The sequence below is a fragment of the Mandrillus leucophaeus genome, unplaced genomic scaffold (assembly GCF_000951045.1).
Source record: "Mandrillus leucophaeus isolate KB7577 unplaced genomic scaffold, Mleu.le_1.0 Scaffold655, whole genome shotgun sequence".
NCBI lineage: Eukaryota > Metazoa > Chordata > Mammalia > Primates > Cercopithecidae > Mandrillus > Mandrillus leucophaeus.
In genome coordinates this window covers 233,824-255,337 of record NW_012107086.1, presented here as the reverse complement: position 1 = coordinate 255,337, position 21,514 = coordinate 233,824, and the positions used below count along the sequence as shown (strand labels likewise).

Genomic DNA, 21,514 nt, shown 5'->3' with positions numbered 1-21,514 from the left:
TTTAATTTTAGAGTGACCTTTTGCCTAGAATCAGATTAATATTTGCATGTATTTTATGTTACAGGGGTTAGAATACTGTGAAGAAAGATACACCCTGGACCTGACAGGTGGCATGTTCCCTTTGAGGGGACAGACGAGTAATACCAAATTGTTGGGATGCCAGAGTATAGAGAAATTTCGATCTCATGGTGACAGGGAGGAAGGCATGAATGAAGGTTAGTTAAAGTACTTGAAAATATGTCATGTGAAGGCTGGATTTAAAATTTATGACAGGTATTGTTTCCCAGATTTCATACTCCTGGCAGTTAAGAAAATTAGAATGGTAATTATGGAATTTATTCAGTTCTATATGAGATACTAGATATATCTTGCTCTCCAGATTGCTATGTATAACTAAAAAATAAAATAGGTTAGGGTAATGAAGGACCCTTTTATTTTAATCTAGTTGTCAGAACGAACAGGTGATCCCTAGTCTGGATTAGTGTGACTAGGCTTTGAATGAAGTTTACCTGTGTATTTTTTGAGCCATGTATGGTATACATGCCTTGGTTGTCTTGAATGTTTTCTGTTTCCTTCGTATCATCGCTTTTTCCTGGCAATTTTTTTTTTTTTGCTTAACATTTCAGAGCCCTGTTTCTCCATCTGTAAGTGGGGTCATACAGTTAGACCTTTTGCAGTGGGTAGTTGTGAGGATTAAATCACACAGTGAATTTACCCAACCCAGAAATGCCCTTTTGGCTAGGGCCTGTATCTGTATTTCTGATCCAGTTTTCAGATCCAGTTAAACATGTGAAAAACAGAACTTGTCATGAGCTCACTTCTTTTTAAAACATTTATTTATTTATTTATTTATTTAGAGACAAGGTGTCACTCTGATGCCCATGCTGGTCCAGGCCAGAGTGTGGTGTCACGATCTTGGTTCGCTGCAGCCTTGACCTTCTGGGCTCAAGCAGTTCTCTCACCTTGGTCTCCCAAGTAACTGGGACTACAGGCACACACCACAACGCTTGGCTAATTTTTGTATTTTTTATAGTGGCAGGGTGTTTTGTTGTTTTGTTTTGTTTTGTTTTGTTTGAGACGGAGTCTCGCTCTGTCACCCAGGCTGGAGTGCAGTGGTGTGATCTCAGCTCACTGCAAGCTCCGCCTCCCGGGTTCATGCCATTCTCCTGCCTCAGCCTCCTGAGTAGCTGGGGCTACAAGCACTGGCCACCACACCCGGCTAATTTTTTGTATGTTTAGTAGAGACGGGGTTTCACCATGTTAGCCAGGATGGTCTACATCTCCTGACTTCATGATCCACCTGCCTCGGCCTCCCAAAGTGCTGGGGTTACAGACGTGAGCCACCACACCCGGCCTGGTTTTTTTTGTTTTTTTTTTAGAGACAGGGTCTCACTGTCGCCCAGGCTGGAGAGCAGTCGCACAATCTCAGCTCACTGCAACCTCTGCTTCCCAGGTTCAAGTGATCCTCCCACCTCAGCCTCCTGAGTAACTGGGACTACAGGTGCATGCCACAATGCCCAGCTAATTTTTGTATTTTTTTTGTAGAGATGAGGTTTTGCTGTGTTGCTTGGACTGGTCTCGAATTTCTGGGCTCGATTGATCTGCCCACCTTGGCCTTCCAAGGTGCTGGGATTACAAGCGTGAACCACTGCACCTGGCTATGCTCTCTCTTATTCCTCATTCTTTCTGTTTCCTTATAGTAGTGTTTCAGATTTTTACTTTCTTCTTCTCCTGTTGATGTCCCTTACTCTGTTTCTGTCTTTCCATTCCACAGGCACCATCCAAGCACTTTTCTTTTTCCCCCTTTACCATGTAACTAGATAAGTCCCTCTCAACTAAGGTTCATCATAATAAAGCCTTAATGCCCAAAGGCATCCATTTTAGGTAGTGAATTAACTTCTCTACTACTAGCTCTGTATCATTCTTGGGAAAGAGACTGTTCATTCAAATCATTTTCTACTTTGTGCCTCTAATACCTCAATGTTGCTCAAGTATTAACTGAAAACAAGCAAGGATATAACTTCCAATAAGTGAGTACTTTTTAATAAGGCCTTAAAATTGAGAAACAGTCAAAATGCAAGTGAATGAATCTGGTCTTACATACAAATGATATAAATGCGTTTTAATGAATCAAGGGGAATGTGAGTTAAACCTCTTAATATGACTTAAACCTCTTAAGATCTTGCTATAAGAAGATCTTGCTATAATTCTGTTGAGGTAATTTTACTTTGAGATTCTTTATTCTGTTTTTAAAAATTATCTTTTTTTTTCAGCTCTATCTCCTGACACTAGTGTTTCGGTCTTTACCTGGCAGGTGAATATATATGGACAGGGAAAGCCTTCTATATATTTGGGGCTTTTCGATATAAATCGTTGGTATCATGCACAAATGCCAGATTCGTTAAGGTATGATTCTTTCTCTTTTTTCTTTCTCTCTCCTTTCTCTTTGTGTTTGTATATGTAGCTGATTAATGACTTAGTAATGTTTTAATTTTCTTTTAGGTCAGGAGAATATCTACATAATTGCTCTTATTTTGCACTGTGGTCTTTGGAGTCTGTTGTAAGTAGAACTTCTCCACATGGCATCTTGGATATATTAGTACATGAGAGAAGTTTAAATAGAGGAGTCCCTCCTTCATATCCACCTCCTGAGCAGTTTTTTAACCCAAGTACTTATAATTTTGGTATGTATTTCCTTAACATTACCTCCTAAGAAAAGTAATGCACAAAAGTATGTAAATGTCTGTGTTGTGTAGTTTATTCATTTGGTGTTACCCGTTTATATCTCACGGTTAGTTAACATATGGATAACTTAGGAAACTAATATATGCGCACGAGAAATTTAGTATTTTTGTTTTATAAAGGAATTATGACTTATTTTGAACCTGCTGGGAAAGATATTAACTATTTCACATCTGCATTTTATAGTAGTTTTGATTTTTTTGCTGTGTTTCTCAGCTGTGCTCGGAGTTTTTTGAGTTTTGTTTTTTGCTTTTTTCTTGTTTTGCTGTGTAATAGGTTTGTTATCTATTCTTAGGGTGAAAATACCTAGAAAAGTTTATTTAAAGATTTATTATATGTAATAATTTGACGCCTTGCAGTCTGTTATTTGGATAAATTTTGTTCTATTAATGCCATTTTAAATATATGTAAGTGGGTAATTTTTTAAATCTTTTTTATAGATGCCACTTGTTTGTTAAACTCAGGAGTTGTTCATTTAACTTGTACTGGCTTTCAGAAGGAGGTAGGTAACAATTAGTGATTTCTTAATTGAACCGAATCAGATCTTGGAATATAGTTGATTTATGGATTTACGTTTGATTTAGTGTTAGTGATATTGACAGTTGTTTTGGCTTAAATGGTGGCTTCTGCTAGGTTTATGAGATTAGCAACTAGTAGTATCAGTTACCAATGACAACCTGCCAGAAGACGTATTGAATATTTTTAGCAACTAATTTATGTAGACGCTAGTTACTTGAACCTCAAGCTTTCTGTCTCCTCCGAAAGCTTATGAGAAAATGAAGTAATGCAAAGAAGGTACCTAGCACAGTGGTATAGTGCCTGGCACAGGGGAAAAAAAAGAATTTTGAAAAACACTTTTCTCTTTTTGAAACGGAGTTTCGCTCTTGTTGCACAAGCTGGAGTGCAGTGGCGCCATCTCGGCTCATTGCAACCTCTGCCACCCAGGTTCAAGCGATTGTACTGTGTCCGCCACCTGAGTAGCTGGGATTACAGGTGCCTGCCAGCACGCTTGGCTAATATTTTGTATTTTTAGTAGAGATGGGGTTTCACCATGTTGGCCAGGCTGGTCTGAAACTCCTGACCTCAGGTGATCCGCCTGCCTCGGCCTCCCGAAGCGTTGGGATTAGAAGCCTGAGCCACTGTGCCTGGCCTGAAAAATACTTTTCTTTTTTTTTTTTTTTTTTTTTGAGACGGAGTCTCGCTCTGTCGCCCAGGCTGGAGTGCAGTGGCTGGATCTCAGCTCACTGCAAGCTCCGCCTCCCGGGTTTACGCCATTCTCCTGCCTCAGCCTCCCTAGTAGCTGGGACTACAGGCGCCCGCCACCTCGCCCGGCTAGTTTTTTGTATTTTTTTTGTAGAGACGGGGTTTCACCGGGTTAGCCAGGATGGTCTCGATCTCCTGACCTCGTGATCCGCCCGTCTCGGCCTCCCAAAGTGCAAGGATTACAGGCTTGAGCCACCGCGCCCGGCTACTTTTCTAGGGAAGCATGATGTGGCAGACCTTTTCATTGAGAATCGACCAGATGTGGATGAATGCCGTATTTATACTTCATATCAAATCTCTTTCACATTCGATAAAGAGGAATAGACTGCCAGAGTTTTTCTCTGTGTGTGTGTGTAAGTTTTGTCAAGATGTCACCAAACCTGTCAGCTTTAGAGAAGACAGCAGGGTTATACAGTTCATAAAAATATATAAGCTACCTTTTGCTTATATATATTTTGTATTATTCACAACTGGCAAGCATTGGTTAAGCTTAAGAACCTATAAACTGTTTCTTGCAAGGAAATACAGTCTTTCATAATTTCCATTTGCTATCTTTAAATTTTACTTAAATTTTAAGTGTAATTTATTAATCTTAAATTTGATGATTCAAATTGAGTATTGATTGATGCCTTACTAATTTATCTGTTACAGACTTTGACTTTTTTAAAGAAATCAGGGCCATCACTCAATGAAGTCATTCCTGATGGTTATAATCGATGTCTTGTAGCTGGCCTTCTTTCCCCAAGATTTGTTGATATTCAGCCTTCCAGTTTAAGCCAAGTGAGATGATTTTTGATTCTTACTGTTTCTTTCGGTTGGATCACGTTATTAGCTTTCTATTATAATAAAAATGTATTAGGTAATTTCTGCAAAAATAGGTGAAGTAGTGTAATGCTGACTGTGGGTGATCAGCAGTTATGGTCTTAGGTTTGGCTTAAAATTCCTACTCCTAATACCCAATAGGCCATAATTTGGCAGCAGGTTGACTTAGCTGTATAGAAGGATATAGGACAGGAAACACCTCATGGCTGTATCAGGCCAAATGCAGTGGCATGGTTCACTGTAGCTTCAACCGCTTGTGCCTAATGGTTCACTGTAGCCTCAACCTCCTGTGCCTAATGGTTCACTGTAGCCTCAACTGCTTGTGCCTAATGGTTCACTGTAGCCTCAACCGCTTGTGCCTAATGGTTCACTGTAGCCTCAACCGCTTGTGCCTAATGGTTCACTGTAGCCTCAACCCCTTGTGCCTAAGCAGTCTTCCCACCCCAGCCTCCCCAAGTAGCTAGGACTACAGACAGGCACCAGTATGCTTAGCCTTTTTTTTTTTTTTTTTTTGGTGGAGACAGGGTCTGGCTATGTTGCCTAGCTGGTCTTGAACACCTGGCTTCAAATTATCCTCCCACCTTGGCATCCCAAAGTGCTGAAATTACAGGCATGAATCACCTTGCCCAGCCTGTAATAATGTATTTTTACTGTACCGTTTCTATGTTTAAATACACATATACTTCACGTTGTGTAACAGATGCTTACAGTATTCAGCACAGTAACATGCGTACAGGTTTGTAGCTTAGGAGCAATATATGTAGCCTTGATACGTGGTAGAGACTACACCATCTAACTTTGTGTAAGTACACTCTTAACCATGATTGCACAACAACGAAACACACCTAATGAAACATTTAACAGAATGTATCCCCATCATTAAGCAACACATGGCTGTATGGAAAAATGCAATTCATTTTTTTATATTTATTTGATATCTACATAACTTTCAAGGTATGCAACCATCAGCAAATAATAGACTTTTTTCGTTTGTTTGTTACTACCTTTTTCTTTTTTTGAGACAGCAGCTTGTTCTGTTGCCCGGATTGGAGTGCAGTGGCACAATCTTGGCTCACTGTAACCCTCCAACCTCCTGGGTTCAAGTGATTATCCTGCCTCAGCTTCCTGAGTAGCTGGAGCTAGAGGCATGTGCCTCCACACCCGGCTAATTTTTTATTTTTAGTAGAGACAAAGTTTCACCATGTTGGCCAGGCTGGTCTCTAACTCCTGACCTCAAGTGATCTGCTCGCCTCAGTCTCCCAAAGTGCTGGAATTACACGTGTGAGCCACTGTGCCTGACCAGTTACTGACTTCTCTCATTGCAATGTGGTAGAACTTCTATAAACTATAGGATAATAATGTTAGTAGCAGACGTTTTTGTTTTGTCTCTGGTATTAATGTAAATGGCTTCAGTGAGTGTCCATTTAGAATCATGCCTTCTTGGGTTTTGTGGACCATTATCATGTAATTCCCTCTGTACCTATTTAACTTACATTCATGTGATTCCTTTTTGAACATCTTTTAATTTGCTCCTGTAGTGAATGAAATCAATAGATTCCTCTGGTATTAAACCAGACTCAGTGATTTTCAAAATATCAGCTTTATTGAGATATTTCATATACCATGCAGTTCACATATTTCAAGTGTACAGTTCAGTGATTTTAATTCACAGAATCCTGCAACTGTCATCACATTCCATTTTAGGACATTTTTATTACTTCTAAAGAAAGTTCTGTGCCCATTAACAGTCACTTCTTTTCCCTTACCTTCCTGCCTGCCCCATCTTGCCCAGCTTTATGTAACGACTAATCTACTTTCTGTATAGATCAACCTGTTCTAGACATTTCATATAAATGGGTCAAATAATATGTAATCTTTTGTGACTGTCTTCTTTCATTTAACATGTTTTCAAGGTTCATCTGTGTTATAGCAAGTGTCAGTACTTCATCCCCTTTTATATGGCTGTATAATATTCTGTTGTATGAGCATACAAATTATGACCATAATTTCTTTATCTACAATTAATGGGCATTTGGGTTGTTTCCACTTTATGGCTATTAATAGTGGTGCTGGGAACCTTCATGTGAAATTTTTGCTTGGGCGTGTATTTTTGTTTCTTTTTGGTATATACCTAGGTGTGGAATTGGAGAGTCATGTGGTAAGTCTATGTTTAGCATATTGAGAAACTGCCAAACTGTTTTGCAAAGTGGCTGTTCCATTTTACATTCCCACCAGCAGTATATGAGAGTTCCAGTTTTAACACATCCTTATCAATGCTTGTTACTGTCTTTTGATTATAGCCCTTCTTATGGGTCATAATGATTTTTTCAGCCTTAAAATTTTTAAATTCGGAACCAGAACTTGCCTGTGATCTCACACCCTCTTTCTTTGCTTTCTATAATGCATGGTTTAGGAAGAACAGTTAGAAGCTATATTGTCAGCAGCAATTCAGACTAGTTCCTTGGGACTTTTGACTGGTTATATCAAAAGATGGATAACAGAAGGTAAGATTCTGATTTTTAACAAGTAAAATGTTTGGTATTTTTAAAGTTATCAATTCGCTATTTGTTGTATTTTTTTCTTATTTTTATTTTGATATAATGGTAGATCCACATGCAGTTGTTAAGATGCAATAGAGAGATCCTACCCCCTTTAGCACATTTGCCCGCAGTGCTATGATCTGACAAACCTTTAGTATAGTCAGCACAACCAGGATCTCTCACGTTGCCCTCTTATAGCCATACCCACCTTCCTTCTGCCTCATCCTTAACCCCTGGCAAGAATTTTGTCATTTTAAACATGTTCATAAATGGAATTATGCAGTATGTAACCTTTTGGGGTTACCTTTTTTACTCAGCAAAATTCTCTAGGAACTCATCCAAATTGTTGTGTGTATCACTGTTACTTTTCACACGCATACACACACTCCCCCCAAACACATGGTTCAGAACCATTTCTGAACACATCTGTTCAGAACCATTTGAGAATAGTTTTTTTTCTGAACCATTTGATGATAAGCCATCATGCTTTTTTAGCCCATAAATATTTTGGTATTGCTTCTTCTAAGAATAAGGATATTCATTTACAGAACCACTTTGTGATCATTAAAAAATCAAGAAAATTAAGACTTTTATCAAATCTAGAGACCTTATTGAAATCCCAGTAATGTCCTTTATTTCAATTTAGAGGGGAGAGAGAGTTCAGAATCATGCTTTGTATTTAGTTTTTTGGAAAGAGATCTGGAATACTTTGTAGTTGTTTTTATAATTTCCCTTAATCTTGTACATTTTGTCACTTTGTCTTTCAAAAAATTGACTTTTTTTTTTTTTAAAAAAAGAAATTAGGCCTTATTTTATAGTCTGCATTTAAGTTTGTGCCTGCCATCTCTCCTCATGACTAAGTGACAGGTTTTAATTTTCGGTGGCAGTGCTACCCGACGTGATGTGCTCCGTGGTGTGATGCGCTGAAAGGTCCATTCTGCCTCCGTTCAGTGTTGGTGTTCACTCGGTTAGGGTGCTGTCTGCCGTGTTTTCCCACCAGCAATTTAGAATTCTGTGTGTAATTAATAATCTTTATTTTTTCCCTTTTGTATTTACAAATAAGAACAACCAAATTCTGCTACTAATTTGCGCTTTGTTCTGGAATGGACGTGGAATAAAGTGATTCTCACAAAAGAGGAATTTGACAGACTATGTAAGTATTAGAAGTCTAGATGTGGGACAGAATTTGATATTAAAATACTAACCTTGGTTTATGTCTTAAGTACATAATTTTTAATCATTTTGAAGTTGTAAACTCTTTTTTTGGTTGTTGTTTGAGACGGAGTCTCGCTCTGTCGCCCAGGCTGGAGTGCAGCAGCATGATCTCGGCTCACTGCAAGCTCTGCCTCCCAGGTTCACGTCATTCTCCTGCCTCAGCCTCCCGAGTAGCTGGGGACTACAGGCACCCGCCACCACGCCTGATAATTTTTTTGTAATTTTTAGTAGAGACGGGGTTTCACCATGTTAGCCAGGATGGTCTTGATTTTTTTTTTTTTTTTTTTTTCTTTTTTTTGAGACGGAGTCTCGCTCTGTAGCCCAGGCTAGAGTGCAGTGGCCGGATCTCAGCTCACTGCAAGCTCCGCCTCCCGGGTTCACGCCATTCTCCGGCCTCAGCCTCCCGAGTAGCTGGGACTACAGGCGCCCGCCACCTCGCCCGGCTAGTTTTTTGTATTTCTTAGTAGAGATGGGGTTTCACCGTGTTAGCCAGGATGGTCTCGATCTCCTGACCTCGTGATCCACCCGTCTCGACCTCCCAAAGTGCTAGGATTACAGGCTTGAGCCACCGCGCCCGGCCGGTCTTGATTTCTTGACCTCATGACCCGCCCGTCTCGGCCTCCCAAAGTGCTGGGATTATAGGCGTGAGCCACTGCGCCCAGCCTGAAGTTGTAAAGTTGTAAACTCTTAAAATTTGAAGATGTCCCAAAAGAAAATTATTTCTTTTTACATTAAAGTGATAAAAGTAATTTTTTTTTTTTTTTGAGACATGGTCTCACTTGTTGCCCAGGCAGTAGTATAGTGGTGAGTTCATGGCTCACTGCAGTCTTGACTTTTTGAGCCCAAGTCGTCCTCCTGCCTCAGCCTCCTGAGTAGCTTGGACCACAGGCACATGCTGCCTCACCCAGCTAATTATTGTATTTTTTGTAGAGACATGGTCTCACTATATTGCCGAGGCCGGTCTTGAACTCCTGGCCTCAAGCGATTCTCCTGCCTGGGCCTTCCAAAGCATTGGTATTACAAGGCGTGAGCCATTACATCCAGCCAAAAGTAATTTTTGATCAAGATTTTGCAGCAGGTCATTAAACTGGCAACATGCTGATATGCCTACAGTAGCAGGTTTTAGGATTATAACTTGTCTTTTTGGTCTTAGGAGTTTAATTTACTAAATATACTGGTGATGGAGTAAGGGGAATGTGCTAGGTAATGCTCAGAAGTTTCTGTACTTACCTTCTATTTAACATATTGATAGAAATGATGAAGCTGAGTGGCAGGGTAAAAGTACATCACCGTTGTCCTCCATGGACAGATGTCATTATTATGGTGGCAAATCATTTTCCTTCTTGACAGTTTTGTTAGTCTCTTGTTCATTTTGATTGAGTCTTGGGGTATGTCATGACTATTAAAAACCTATCATGTCCAGTTAGGGCAAATACAAGGCTGAAAGTACTAGTAGTTAGAGATACAGCTGCACTGTAAGTGCAAGTAAAATTTAAGTTTATTTAGAGGTAAATGTTTTAGTCATTTCTCTTGTGTCATGATGAGTAAACAGATGGACTTTTGAAATGATTTGACTATAGATAGCTTTTCACAATGTAAGTTATTCTTAGTAGAGAATTTTTATACCAATCAAGTTTGTTAGGAAGACATGGAGCTTTCTAGTGTGTTTAGGCTATACTTATGAAACTGTTGTCATGAATTAATTTAAGTATTTCAGTAATCAGTGTGATTGAGGTCTGGAAGAACACTATCAGGTGTTTAGGATCAGAGTAAAAATGTCTTTTTTTTAAAAGAGAAAAATGTTTGTTAGACCTCATGTTTTGTAAAAAGAAACTCAATTCATAAATCGTATGACTGCTTTGATTCTTTGAGGATAGTGCAGTGTTTGGGAGTTTAACGTGGTAGTTCAGCTGTTGCTGCTTTGAGCTTTATTACTGGTAGGTTGGGTTTTTTAAAAAATAAAAACCTCTAAGAATAATTAAAATACAAAGCATAGTAAGTGTTTTAAATGTATTAGAGATTAGGTGTGGTGGCTCAGGCCTGTAATCCCAGCACTTTAGGAGGCTAAGATGAGAGGGTTGCTTGAGGCCAGGAGTTCAAGACCAGCCTGAGCAATATAGTAAGACTCCCGTCTCTGCCAAAAAAAAAAAAATTCTTTTTTTAATTAGCTGGGCATGGTGGCACATGCCTGTAGTCCCAGCTCCTTGGGAGACTGAGCCTGGAGGAACACTTGAGCCCAGGAGTTTGAGAGTGCAGTGAGCTGTGATAATAGTACCATTGCACTCCCACCTAGGTGACAGAGTAAGACCCTATCTCAAAAAAAGTATTAGAAGTAAAGCAAATTAGGTCGGGCACAGTGGCTCATGCCTGTAATCTCAGGACTTTGGGAGACCGAGGCGGGTGGATCACCTGAGGTCCTGAATTCAAGAGTTCGAGGCCAGCCTGGCCAACATGGTGAAACCTCGTCTCTACTAAAAATACAAAAATTAGCCGGGTGTGGTAGCACATGCCTGTAATCCCAGCTACCCAGGAGCCTGAGGCAGGAGAATTGCTTGAACCTGGGAGAGAGAGGTTGCAGTGAGCCGAGATTGAGATTGCACCACTGTACTCCAGCCTGGGTGACAGAGCGAGAGACGCTGTCTCAAAAAAAAAAAAAAAAAAAAAAAAAAAAAAAAAAAAAGCAAATTAGAATTTGATGTGATTTAAAGAAGGATTTTAGAATGAAGACAGTTGTTTTCTAGACCAATAACACATTAAATATTAATGTAACTAAATGGGTCATTAAAGTAAATCCCTGTCTTTTGATGTGTACTGGTTGTGAGGATAAGCTCTAGATCTAGATGATTTGAGTTCATATTCTCACTCTTGGCTTTTGCTAGTTTTATATTGAAAGCACTTTTTAGGTTCCTTGGAAGTTTTGCCATGTCTAGCTTGTCTTTATAAATCTCATAATGAATAGAATGATTCTTTTGAGTGATAGCAGTTTGAGAAATTTTGCATTGTGATTCTAATTTATTTAGATTTACTGTATGGAAACTTATCTTGTATTTTATTCTTGACAGGTGTGCCATTATTTGATGGTTCGTGTCATTTCATGGATCCACAAACTATACAGTCTATCCAGCAATGTTATTTGCTTCTTAGCAATCTTAATATAGTCTTGAGCTGTTTTGCATCAGAAGCCCGAGAGATCACTGAGAGAGGTATCCTCTTTGTTTTATCAATTGATTGTTTTATTAAATTTTACTTTTTAGAGAAACGAATACATTTCTCATGTCTTAGATGGATCATTATGTAAAGAGAACATTATTTCTCCGTGCTAGGGTTTTTGTTTGTTTCTTTGTTTCAGTGAAAAGCTACAGAATGTTGTTAGACATGCCATGCCATAAGCCCATGCTTAAATAAGCTTGGGAAATTCTAAAGTTAATGATTATTAAGGTTAGTGTATTTGCAGTAAAGTTTCAAATTAAGTCATATGTATGTTTTTTATTCAAAGAAGTCATTATAATTTTTTTCTGTTTTGCAATTTCAAAACCAAAACAAGTCAATTTCATTTACAGGCCTGTTTTGAACAATCTATCTTAGTGATACTATACTAGTTTGTAATGTGTAAATTTGAGTTCTAGAATTAGCTAAATGAAAGTGTAGCTGAGGTGGAAGTGTATTTACCTAAAATGTCTATTTTAGGGAGTGACTTACTTATTTTAGCGTTTTGGAGATTTGCTTGACATCATTTTGGACCAAAGTAAACTAGATACAAAGGTGAATTAGTTCAAGAGAGATACGTATATCTTGAACAAATACATGTATGTAAAATATATATTTACATATATATGTAAATTACCGAGTGATTAAGTTTGAAAACTGTGGAGCATCTTGATTTTTTTTGTGAGTAAACAACTGATGTTAACTCTTCTTTACAGGACTGATAGACTTAAGCAATAAGTTTGTGGTTTCCCACCTCATCTGTCAATATGCACAAGTGGTTCTTTGGTTCTCTCATTCTGGGCTTTTACCAGAAGGCATAGGTAAAATATTTGCTTACTCTATAAGTATTAATTAAAACATTCTGAATCTTTATAATTTTGTTATTGTATTCTAATGCTTTGGGTTTCTTTTCTTCCACTTCACTTAATTTTCTCCTTAATTTAATTTATGCTTACCTTCTTTTCTTACATTTTTCCTTACTTTGTATCTTCATCCTGTGCCTGCCACACAGTGCTCATACATGTTTATTGGATTGAATAACGTTTAGAAGGAAAACAAATTTGAGAAAACATAGCTCCTGAAAATGAGTTCAGCAGTATTACTAGCTGTTATTTAGATCCATAGAACTATAGTTTCTATAACTCAGTTTTCCCGTTTCCTGATAATGGTCCTTTTAATATGGTTACTAATATTTCTTCAATTAAATAACCCCTTTTATCTAGTAATTTATGCCAGTACCAAGAATTAGAGAATTCTTGGTATTTGACGTGTGCTATATTTGTTTAGAATATAACTTGTAAAACCTTCGCTTTCTTGCATTTCCAGGAAGCCGTTAGATTTTATTTAGAAGTGCCTCTGCCACTGTACATAATTGTTGATCTTATTTTTTCATAATCCTCTTAAATTTTGATTTGTAGTGAACATGTCTTGCTTTCAAATTATTATTTGTGCCTAAGGAGTAAAGTTATTTAGAACAGTTTCCAGGGTTTTAAGCCACCATCCATGTTGTTAGACTTTCACGACAGATCATTTTCTCACTTGCGCATCTGTAAATAAAAAGATATGTAGTAATCTTTTATTACTTAAATATAACCACCCTGTGGGTTAACCAGGGGTTGCTGTAAATATTAAATTACAGTAAAATATTAATATGTATTGTTGAGATATTTTGGAAATATTACCAGCTTTTTTTCCAACTCTTAAAAATCTAGATGATTCTGTGCAGTTGTCAAGGTTATGCTACAACTACCCTGTAATTCAGAACTACTACACCAGTCGTCGACAGAAGTTGGAGCGTTTATCAAGGTACTGGTAAAGCAGTTTTAGAAATTACGTCTGTAAGAAGTCAAGCTTCTCAGAGCAGTGTTCGTCGTGTTACAAAGCGATTGAATGGGTAGAATTCTCAGTAAAGTAGCAGAATTTGCTATTACCATTACTATTTTATTTCTCTCTTTTTTAAAAAAGAGTACACGAATAGCCTACTTAGTTCCTTTGAAATAAAGAAGCAAAGGTAATAGACAAAGAAAGAGTGGTGTTGAGAGGTCTTGACCGCACTTCTGGAAATAGTCGTCTTCCTCAAGTTGCAATGACAAAATTACAAAGCATGTAACATTAGAGCAATGATTCACAAACGTTGATTCCAGGTTTCTTACACCCGAATCACCTGGGAATCAGTACTTTAAAATCTGTGCCAGCTACGCCGGGCGCAGTGGCTCAAGCCTGTCATCCCAGCACTTTGGGAGGCTGAGATGGGCGGATCACGAGGGCAGGAGATCGAGACCATCCTGGCTAACCCGGTGAAACCCCATCTCTAGTAAAAAAATATACAAAAAACTAGCCGGGCGAGGTGGTGGGTGCCTGTAGTCCCAGCTACTCGGGAGGCTGAGGCAGGAGAATGGCGTAAACCCAGGAGGCGGAGCTTGCAGTGACCTGAGATCCGACCACTGCACTCCAGCCTGGGCGACAGAGCGAGACTCCGTCTCAAAAAAAAAAAATACCTGTGCCAGCTGGAATTCTGATGCAATTGTGGGAACCAGTGCTTTAGAATGACCAATTTAGGAGAGTGAGCATTAGCTTGGAAGATTGAAGAGGATATTTTACAATTCTAGATCTGTTATTTCCTAAGTGTATATCCTTGGCGCTTTGTTATGCTTTCTAATCCTATTTGTTATATAAGTTATGAAGTCAGTATAAAGCTAAATAAAATAATGTGTGCATGGCATCTAGTGCAGTGCCTGACTCGTTGGACAATCTCAAAGAGTAGTAAGTGCTGCCACTACTCACAATTAGAAAAGGAAATAAGGGAAAAAAAGAAGAGAAAAGAAAAGGAAACGGACAATATTTGCATGTCACATCATAGGCGCTCAGTAATAGATATTTGAGTAAAGGAATCACTGAGGATAAAAGACTAACCCAAGTGATGAAACAGAAACTTTAACTTTCTGTCTTTGAACTTCAGTATTTTCACTATGCTGGGCTTTATACTCTATGGTAGTTTGCTTAATATGGTGAAAAATAGAATGGTCCCTGGCTAAATGGACCACCTGGGGACCTCACCTTGACTGACTGGCTTGCTGATGACTGAACTGGAGGCAACTTAAGGGCTTATCCAACTAACTCTCCTTGATGTCTGTAGTTCTCATCATGCTAACTAGGGTCCAATTCCCAATTCTCTTCTCTGTCTCTGTTTTTAGAGACAGGGTCTCTGTTGCCCAGCCTGCAGTGCAGTGGCATGTGTTTAGCTCACTTTAAACTCCTGGGCTCAAACGATCCTCCTGAGTAGCTAGGACTACAGGTGCACACCACCATGCCCAGCTAGTTTTTGTACTTTCTTTAGAAATGGGGTCTTGCTTTGTAACCCACGCTGGTCTCAAACTCCTGACCTCGAGTGATCCTCCTGCTTTGGCCTCCCAAATCACTGGGATTACAGGCATAAGCCATCATGCCCAGACTCTTCTGTCTTTGATAGTTGGGATTGTTACTTTTATTATTTTGATGCTGGTTGCTTTGATATTGATTAACAGTGATATTAAATAAGTCTTAACTTTTCCCTGATTGCAGAGGGAAGTGGAACCCCGATTGCTTGATGATTGATGGACTGGTTTCTCAGTTAGGAGAGCGAATTGAGAAGTTGTGGAAACGAGATGAAGGAGGCACAGGAAAATATCCTCCTGCTAGTCTACATGTAGGTTTGCAGTAATATGCTATCACTTAGAGTCTACAAAGCTGGGGAGGGAGGAGACATGCTTAGCTACGTGTCTGGCACAGACTTGGGAAAACAAGAAGCATGAATGAATGAATGACCTTATAAGATCCACTGAAGGTTTTATCTCTTTGTTTTATAGGCAGTACTTGATATGTACCTATTAGACGGCGTTACTGAAGCAGCCAAACATTCTATCGTATCCTTTTAAGTTTTATCCAGTGTTTATGTATTATTAAAATTATAAAATTTCAAGAGTAGTAGAAACCTGACATATCTAATGTGATCTCAATTGCAAGGTTGAATTTTGGTTTTGTTTTTTTAAGGAGGTGTTAAGCCAGGATCTGTTGTTTGGGCTCAGATGGCCTATGATTAACCTAAAACTTTATGCACAATGTTGTTTTATATTTGTTTTTCTAGGTATAGGGTACTTGGGCTTTTATCAGATACTTAAATGTGTCCAAGACACTCAAAGTTAACAACAGTTGCTCTAAAATACTACTACCAAGTGGTCTCTCTCAGTGGCATTAACCTCTGTGCTGGAAATGAATACATTATAAGTTAGTGTGATATTACCTTAGGTGTTATTTGAGTCCTGTAGTCTTTGTCATAATATTTTTGTGCTAATGTTAATTACTTAGTCTAAAAATGTGTAATTCCATTTATAATTTATAAGCTAGATGATGTCTGATAAAGCTGCCATCTTTTGCTAGATCACTAGAAATTTGCATATATCTTTGTTTCTTATTTACTGAGCTACTGACTTCATAAAAATTCACTTTATCTCCTTTGTGGTGCTGGTAATAAAATACTGAGAATGAATGGAGTTGGTGTGGGACCAGTTTTACCTACATTTACTAAAACTATTCTCTCATTGCTGACTCTCCATGACGGCTTTTACAACACTAAAAACGGGCCTTTCAAGTCTCTTTTAATGCTACATTTTGTTGCTACGTATTGTAAATATATATGTAGGAGGTTTTTGTTGTTGTATTTTATTGTCCTTAATCTGCTTTTTCAAAGACCATTTATTTGTTACTTGATATTATGTATTCCTTTCCCAACAAAACGGACACTCCCATTGAATCTTTCCCAACTGTATTTGCCATTTCTTGGGGCCAAGTTAAACTTATTCAGGGTCTTTGGTTGATAGATCATAATGACTTTGAGGTAAGTCTATTCACTTACAGCTTAAACTTCCATGAATTACTAGAATTTTAGAAAATACACATAATTTAAATTGATATTAAAAGATATGATACAGTCTACTTCTAAAAATAGTTGAGGAAGGACTCAGTTTAATCAGTACCTTTACCAAGCACTATTTTAGAAGGCAAGAATATAAATATAACAGTTCAGAACCCAAGATTTCTTACCGTTTAAAGAAGGACACTACTAAGTAATTATGATAGTGCAGATACAGTGATTGTTATATTAGAGATATGTTTGGGGTCTTGGGGGAACCATGGAAGGCAAGATTTGGCCTTGATGTATGAAATTGGTGATGGGACGATCTTATAAATTAGTGTGATACAGTCTCAGAGGTGTCAGGTTTTTGATAAGGCTTTTATTCTTTAAAATACAGTTATCACTCAGTATCTGGGCGGAATTGGTTTCAGGATCCAGAAACATACCAAAATTCACAGAGGCTCGTGTCTCTTATATAAAATGGCATAGTATTTGCATATACCCTATGCACATCCTCTTGTATACCATCGGCCCTCTGTGTCCATGGATTCCACATCCGTGGCTTCAAGCCACAGATCAGAAGTACTCGGGAAAAAACTGGGTCTGTGCTGAATATGTACAGACATTTTTCTTGTCACTATTTCCTGGACATTGCACTATAACAGTTATTTACGTGGTATTTACATTTCATTGGGTATTTTAAATCATCTCTAGATCACTTATAATATCTAATACAATGTAAATGCTGTGTGAATAGTTTATTCTGTATTGTTTTTATTTGTATTATGTTTTATCATTATACTGTTATTTTTTATGCTTATTTATTTATTTTGAGATAGAGTCTCGCTCTGTCACCCAGGCTGAAGTGCAGTGGCGTGATCTTGGCTCACTGCAGCCTGTGCCTCCCGGGTTCAAGCGATTCTCCTGCCTCAGCCTCCCAAGTAGCTGTGAATACAGGTACACACCACCCGGCTTGGCTAATTTTTACATTTTTAGTAGAGATGAGGTTTCACCATGTTGACCAGGCTGGTCTTGAACTCCTGACCTCAGCTGATCTGCCCACCTCAGCCTCCCACAGTGCTGGGAGTATAAGCATGCGCCACTGCACTTTTTAATTTTTTTTTAAACTTACTTTTGTTTGTTTTAGAGACTGAGTTTTGCCATGTTGCCCAGGCTGGTTTTGAACTCCTGAGCTGAAGCAGTCCGCTTGTCTCAGCCTCCCTCCCGAAGTGTGGAGATTGCAGGCATGAGCCACTGCGCCCAGCCTTATTTTTGCAAATGTTTTCTGTCTGCACTTAGTTCAGTCTACAGATATGGATCCTGTAGATACTGAGAGGCAACTCTGTATACCACAGATTAAAGTAGATTTTTTCAGCTTATATTTGAATGGTCTTACCTTGATTTTTGTGGTTTTTTAGTGTTAGGTTTAGCTGCTTTGTCTAAATGTATAGGATTATGTTTATATTTAACACTTTTCATGTTATTTCCAGAGTGGTTTGGATCTTTTGTTTCATCCAGCTACTGCGAAACCTTTGTCATGGCAACATTCAAAGATTATTCAGGCATTCATGAGTCAAGGCGAGCATAGACAAGCCCTCAGATATATTCAGACAATGAAGCCGACAGTGTCCAGTGGTAGCGATGTTATCCTTCACCTCACTGTTTTGCTTTTTAATAGGTAAGTACATCTTTTGAAAGTATAAACTCCTTATCATATCTGTTAATAAAATGGAATTGATGAAATAGATAATGGCAATACGCAGTTGGCCCTTAAGTCAGTAAAGTCAGTCCTTTGTATTAGTGGGTTCTGCATCGATGCAGATTGAAAATACAGTATTCATGGGATGTAAAACCTGCATATGTGGAAGGTCAACTTTTCATATACATGGGCTCTGCAGGACCAACTTTGAAACTTGAGTATGGGTAGATTTTGGTATCCTTGGGGATCCTGGAACCAGTCCCCCCACGGATACTGAGGGACAACTGTATAATATTTTACTTTGTTGCATTACTTATTGGTCTTTCAGTGTTAAGGAAAACATACAACACCTTTTATCTAGAATAAGATAAGTACCTTGAATAAAAGGAAGGGGTGCCAAATTGAGATTTACAGTTATATTTGTTGCTAATTGACAACATTGACAGTTGTCCTGCCTGGACAGCTGAGGGTTTAGTATGCTGAAAAGGAGTCAGGAATAGAGAGGAAGAATGAAGTGATACAGAGTTGCAGATTGAGAATTTGTATTCAGTAATGGTACGCTGATATTTTTGTTAATATTGGTTGTTTGAGTATTGGAATTCTTTGTATTTGAATTTTGTCATTGCATTTGCCCTATTGCATCCTCATAGAAAGAAAATCTTAATTTTAAGGAAGTGTCTGATTTCACGTCTTAATACTTCAACCAGATTTGAGCAAGTGATATCTTTGTTTCTTCTTTTTGCAGATTTTAATGTTCTCTAATCAGTGTATTTGCCATTTACATAATAATGATTATTACAGTCTCACCTACGGAGTAACTGTGAGAAAGCTAAATGGCATGATTGGAAGTACAGTGGTGTGGTTATTGGGTTTTCTTATGAACTAAGCTGGAGACATTGCTTGGAGCTGAAATTCCTTACTAGGCTTACTTTATACCACTTTTATTGGTTTTATTCAACCCTATTGATCGTTTTTATATTTTTAGAAATTACTTTACCTCACTGTGTTATATATGAACCAATTATCAATTCTGCGTCAGCACTCTGAAAGTTACATTTTCTTGGTTCTCTTTGGTTAAATAGCATGTACTTCTAAGGATAAGAGGGTAAGATCTACAAATTTCAGGCAGAAGAAAAGTTTTGAAGTTTAATAATAGATTGATTAGACATAGAACCTTAACAGTAATGAATTAGCAAGTACTTGTTGAAATAATCTGGCTTAGCAAAAATGTTTAGATAGCTTAATAAATCTAGAATCAATACTGAAATTTTTTCTGAGATCAAAATTGTAGTTTCAAGAAGATTTACTGTAAGAACAATAATTTAAAGAAGCTAAATGTGATAACTTGAATAAATGGGTTAAGCATTATAGTACTGGGTTGGAAACCAGCATATAAATTTTTTTCATTTGCATATACCTCTCACTCTTTAGTGATGTTAAAGTGTTGATACTTATCACTAATACTTACATCAGAAGGGCAGGTGTTGGAACTTTGGAAGAAACATTTTTGGAAGTTTGCTGATTTTTTTCCTTCTTTTGATTCCAAGTGTCCTTCTTTAATTCATCCAGAGCATGTTTCTCTGATTTGCTGGGTTCTCATTTCCTTTACCTTTGCCATATAGTAAACAAACACTAATAAATAGTTTAATTTCTTTTTTTTTTTTTTTTTTTTTTGAGACGGAGTCTCACTCTGTCGCCCAGGCTGGAGTGCAGTGGCCAGATCTCAGCTCACTGCAAGCTCCGCCTCCCGGGTTCACGCCATTCTCCTGCCTCAACCTCCCAAGTAACTGGGACTACAGGCGCCTGCCACCGCGCCCGGCTAATTTTTTGTATTTTTTAGTAGAGACGGGGTTTCACCGTGTTAGCCAGGATGGTCTCGATCTCCTGACCTCGTGATCCGCCCGTCTCGGCCTCCCGAAGTGCTGGGATTACAGGCTTGAGCCACCGCGCCTGGCATAAATAGTTTAATTTCTAAACCTTATTTCTCTTAAGTTGGAAAAAGTCTCAGTTATCGATTCCCCAGAAAACTAGCGCATTAAGGCTCCTATACATTAAATACAGAAATAAAAACAACCACTCAAAATTCTATTTGTGAGATAGCTTGTATTCAGATTTAAGAAATGTTTAAAAATAATTACTAGTCCTGTAAATAGAGAATGACGTGAGTGTTGCTAAAAAGTCAGAGAACGCTGTTGAAAGTGCAGGTGATAGTTTTTATTGAAGCACCTTAGGAGAAAGCTGCTTAAATGTTTGAACTGATAATTTTGCAAAAGGCAACCGTGTTTATTGCTCAGGAGATTATATAACAGCATACTTTACACTTCACTTTTATCAGAGAGAAGCAAATAACAAGAAAACAAGCTGATTTACAAGGACTTATTCAAGAAAACAAAGTTTCTGAGTATCTCCCGCGGTCATACATAATCACCTAATTTGTTCAAGTACCTACAACTCTAGTCCAGCAGTGTTTAATCAGTATGTCCTTGAACCATGGATAGAGGTTACGTTTGGGAAATTTGAACTAAAAGTCAGAGAAGTTAGGCTGCATCATGGTCTAACACTCAAATGATTTGATTGCATAAAGACAGTTGAAATGGCTGAAAAAGTTTTAATATTTAAACCATCAAACACTAACACTCTCCCCACACTCACCGTCCTGACGGTACACCCTCACTTCTGACCTGAGGAGGTTTTGCCCTGTTTTGAACTATTTATTTATGTTAGTGATGTTGTTTATTAATTTGCACCCTTACAAATAATGTTATTGAAACAGCCACTTATTGTAGCAAAGATGTTAGGAGCAAAATCTTTGGACTCAAATAGGTTTGGATTTAAATCTAAACTATGCCACTTTCTGAAATAGAATCAAAAGCAGTTTAGTTATCCTCTCTGATTCTGAGTTTCCTCATTAAGAGCATCTTTGCATTTCTCTAAAACTTCATGCTAGTAGCTTTTCAGTTTTATGAGCTGTGTGTACGGACATACCATCACAACTGTGGCGTGGCTGTTTTACGTGCAAATTAACCATGATGCACTGTACAGTGACAGACTGATAAAGACTATAGATAATTCAGCTACTAACACTGATTATTCAGTCTTAGGATTATAAATGTACAAGAAAGCTGAAAAATCCTT

The 21,514-nt window shown here is 38.1% G+C and overlaps 1 protein-coding gene across 1 annotated transcript in view; it reads left to right on the top strand.

The window, feature by feature from the left end:
• Positions 1–21,514, top strand: part of AHCTF1 (AT hook containing transcription factor 1) — a 119,161-nt gene that overhangs the window by 38,703 nt on the left and 58,944 nt on the right. Inside the window, exons 8-21 of the mRNA XM_012001227.1 lie at positions 65–215; positions 2,274–2,406; positions 2,503–2,684; positions 3,183–3,244; positions 4,657–4,785; positions 7,241–7,331; positions 8,431–8,520; positions 11,645–11,785; positions 12,506–12,610; positions 13,502–13,595; positions 15,351–15,474; positions 15,635–15,691; positions 16,516–16,662; positions 18,171–18,358. Coding sequence (XP_011856617.1) covers positions 65–215; positions 2,274–2,406; positions 2,503–2,684; positions 3,183–3,244; positions 4,657–4,785; positions 7,241–7,331; positions 8,431–8,520; positions 11,645–11,785; positions 12,506–12,610; positions 13,502–13,595; positions 15,351–15,474; positions 15,635–15,691; positions 16,516–16,662; positions 18,171–18,358 — 1,694 coding nt within the window. The remainder of the gene's footprint in view (positions 1–64; positions 216–2,273; positions 2,407–2,502; positions 2,685–3,182; positions 3,245–4,656; positions 4,786–7,240; positions 7,332–8,430; positions 8,521–11,644; positions 11,786–12,505; positions 12,611–13,501; positions 13,596–15,350; positions 15,475–15,634; positions 15,692–16,515; positions 16,663–18,170; positions 18,359–21,514) is intronic.